The 3,341-nt window shown below is 50.6% G+C and overlaps 1 protein-coding gene across 1 annotated transcript; it reads left to right on the top strand.

Annotated features, from left to right (window-relative positions):
* Nucleotides 1-446: 446 nt before the first annotated feature.
* LOC129476040 (ferritin heavy polypeptide-like 17) lies at nucleotides 447-1,016 on the top strand (the record flags this gene model as incomplete). The annotated part of the gene is made up of 1 exon (XM_063634579.1): nucleotides 447-1,016. A coding segment is annotated over one exon (570 nt), but the record flags the coding sequence as incomplete, so codon positions are not given.
* Between the last annotated feature and the right edge of the window lie 2,325 nt (nucleotides 1,017-3,341).

Raw genomic sequence — 3,341 nt, 5'->3', positions numbered from 1 at the left:
TACCAGACCACACTCTCAGAGTTTAAGAAAGACAAGAGGTTTATAAAATGAGAACAAGCTGTCATAGAGGGGAATAATCAGGGGACAGACGAAAAAGTCCTTGGACACTAGAAAAGTTACTGCAGAATTGACATCGCGCAGAGGACTGACGGTGCCTAGTTCCCCGGGCTGCCCACGGAACTCAGCGTGCTCCCCCTCGCCACCACCACCACCTGCCAGACGGCGTGCGCCCCTCCACCCATACAGGTCCCCACAGCCCACTTCCGGTCCCTTGGCAGACCCTGTGGCAACCACCACCGCCTGGTCCGGAGGTCCCCGCCCTCCACTGGTCGCCGCCGTCGTCCACCATGGTGGTGCTCCAAGGCACCCGCTGCAGCCGCCACTGCCCATGCTGATGCCGCCGCCCCCTCCGGGACCCCCGCGAACACATCGCTTTACCCCGCCTGCTCCCCGCGCCGGCGCTGCCCGCCCTGGGCCTGCTGTCACAGGTGCGCCAGAACTACCACCTCAGCTGCGAGGTCGCCGTCAACATCAACGTCAACCTGGAGGTCCATGCCTCCTATGTGTACCTGTCCATGGCCTTCTACTTCAACCGGGACGACGTGGCCCTGGAGAGCTTCAGCCGCTATTTCTTGCGCCAGTGGCACGAGAAGAGGGAGCACGCCCAGGAGCTGCTGAGGCTGCAGAACCTGCGCGGTGGCCGCATCTACCTTCGCGACATCAGGAAGCCAGAGTGCCAAGGCTGGGAGAGCGGGCTCAAGGCCATGGAGTGCGCCTTCCACCTGGAGAAGAACGTCAACCAGAGCCTCCTGGAGCTGCACCAGCTGGCCAAGGAGAACGGCGACCCCCAGCTCTGCGACTTCCTGGAGAACCACCTCCTGAACCAGCAGGCCAAGACCATCAAAGAGCTGGGTGGCTACCTGAGCAATCTGCGCAAGATGGGGGCCCCGGAAGCAGGCCTGGCAGAGAACCTCTTTGACAAGCTCACCCTCGGCCGCAGCCAGAAACACACCTGAGCCCAGACAGGCCCCGCAGCCACGGGGTGCCTTCCCCAGCTCGCGCCACCGGGTGGGGCGTCCATGTTGCCCTTTCAGAACGTTCTCTTCAGTTTTCTCCTTTGGGTTTTACCGTTGTTGGCAATAAAGTTATCTGTTCTCAAAGCAATAAAGGTGTCCAGCTGATGCGTATCTGCAACACTCTCACCTTTTAGCAATCAGGGCACATCTCCATGCAGGTTTAAAGTAGGTATCCAGCAGTCTCTCCATTCAGCCCTGTCCCATCTGCATGCAGCTCAGGATCTGCGGGGGTGGAGGGGAAAGGTATTTTATGGGCCCCTGGAAAACACATTAGTCTTCCCATTATAAACTTGGAGGGCATGTGGGATGGGATGGGGTGAGATGGGGTAGGGTGGGGTGAGATGTGTGGGGTGGGTGGGGTCGGGTGGGGTGTGCTCTCTTGGTTCATGGTATCTGTGGGTGCATATGCATGGTAAGGTGTAAAGCATGGTATGGAATTCATCCTAGTGGTTGCTGGGTGCTGTGGCTCACGCCTGTAATCCCAGCACTTGGGAGGCTGAGGCGGGCGGATCACCTGAGGTCGGGAGTTTGAGACTAGCCTGACCAACATGGAGAAACCCTGTCTTTACTAAAAATACAAAATTAGCCGGGCATGGTGGTGCATGCCTGTAATCCCAGCTACTCAGGAGGCTGAGACAGGAAAATCGCGTGAACCTGAGACGCGGAGGTTGTGGTGAGCCGAGATCCTGCCGTTGCACTCCAGCCTGGGCAACAACAGCGAAACTCCATCTGAAAAAACAAACAAACAAACAAAAAACAAAATATGCAAGTGCTAAGGATTCTTGCTTCTGGGCTTCAAGATGGGGGCTCTCGCGGACAGTATGGCAGAGTACCTCTTTGGCAAGCTCAGCCTGAGTGACACGGATAATGGGACTGAGCCTTAGGGTGCCTTCCCCACAGATAGGGGTGATTTTCTGTATATTACCCTTATGAATTCTCCATTCATGGTTTTTCCTTCAATTGTACCATTTCTTCCATTAAAGCTGGTTAAAACAAACAAACAAACAAACAAACAAAAACTCAAAAGGACTGAAAAACATAAGGTCAAAACTGAAGGTCAAATTTGTGATATTGAATATAAAGCAGAATAAATGCCCCCAAAATGTCAAGGCAGTGACTGCTTTGAAGAATATAGAGGGATGGCAGAGAGTTGAAGGTGCAGACCAGGTAGAGCCAGTATAGCTGATCCAGGCAGGAGACTAGTGCCGCTTGAGCTGTGATGGTGGCTGAGGAAATGAAGAGAGGTTGACCAGTTCCATATGGGTTTTTGACAAGGAGAGACAAACTTTGCTCATGGACAGGAGGTGAGGAATGGGAGATGGGGAACATAATGTAGGTTCTGAAGATTGGACCTGAACACCTGGGTTGGTGATGGTGTTATTATCCCCCCTGGGGATGGTTGCAGGGGTCCCTGGGGTGGAGGAGTGGGGAATGCATGCCATGTAAAATCAGATTTTTATTAGACAACCAAGTGGAAATGTGAATCAAGGAGCTGCAAAAATGTCACGTTTGGAAGTAGATATATGGGGGACTTTTTATAGATGGTATTGAAGTCATGTGACTGGATGAGCTCACCAGAAAGAGACTATAAAGGAGAGTATGACAAATCCAGTCCAAAGTGCAGGGCAGCTAACATTTAGACGATGGTTGAGGTGTTTGAACACCCAGAGAGTTGCTGGTCCCACCTTAACCTTTATCTGCCCCAAGTTTATTACCCTATTCCCAATGTCTGCCCCAAGCTTACCTCAAAATCATTCTGTTCCTAAGAAGCTCAGTGTGGCCTCTGGATTCTCCTTTCAAGATATAGAGAAAAGTTCGCCTTTTACCTTTTCCTCATGGCTCTGGATAGAAAGATATTATTTCCTAGTATAAAGAATATTCCATATGGAAATGATACACCTGTTTCTCTAAGATTTTTTTCTTGTTCCCCTTTAAAAACTCTTCTCCTCTCTCAGTCCACTCTCTATTTGACCAAAGGAAACCTCCATCCATGTAAACCATAACGTTGTCCATGTCTGTTGAAAAATACTTAAAACATCTATTTTCTGTGCCACAAAAGAAAGTTACAAAGAAACAAGAAACAAAAAAATCTTGTTTCTTTTGTGGGCTAGAAAGGTAAAAGTCAAAAATTTACAGACTGTATACTTTAGTCAGAGGCACGTGGGTAGTTCGCATCATTTTAAAGTTAGTGGATTGTTTTGGGCACTGTATTAGTCCATTTTTCATGCTGCTGATAAAGACATACCTAAGACTGGGCAATTTACA

The sequence above is a fragment of the Symphalangus syndactylus genome, chromosome X (genome assembly GCF_028878055.3).
Source record: "Symphalangus syndactylus isolate Jambi chromosome X, NHGRI_mSymSyn1-v2.1_pri, whole genome shotgun sequence".
In the NCBI taxonomy this organism is placed as follows: Eukaryota; Metazoa; Chordata; class Mammalia; order Primates; family Hylobatidae; genus Symphalangus; species Symphalangus syndactylus.
This window is presented reverse-complemented; position numbering and strand designations above follow the sequence as displayed.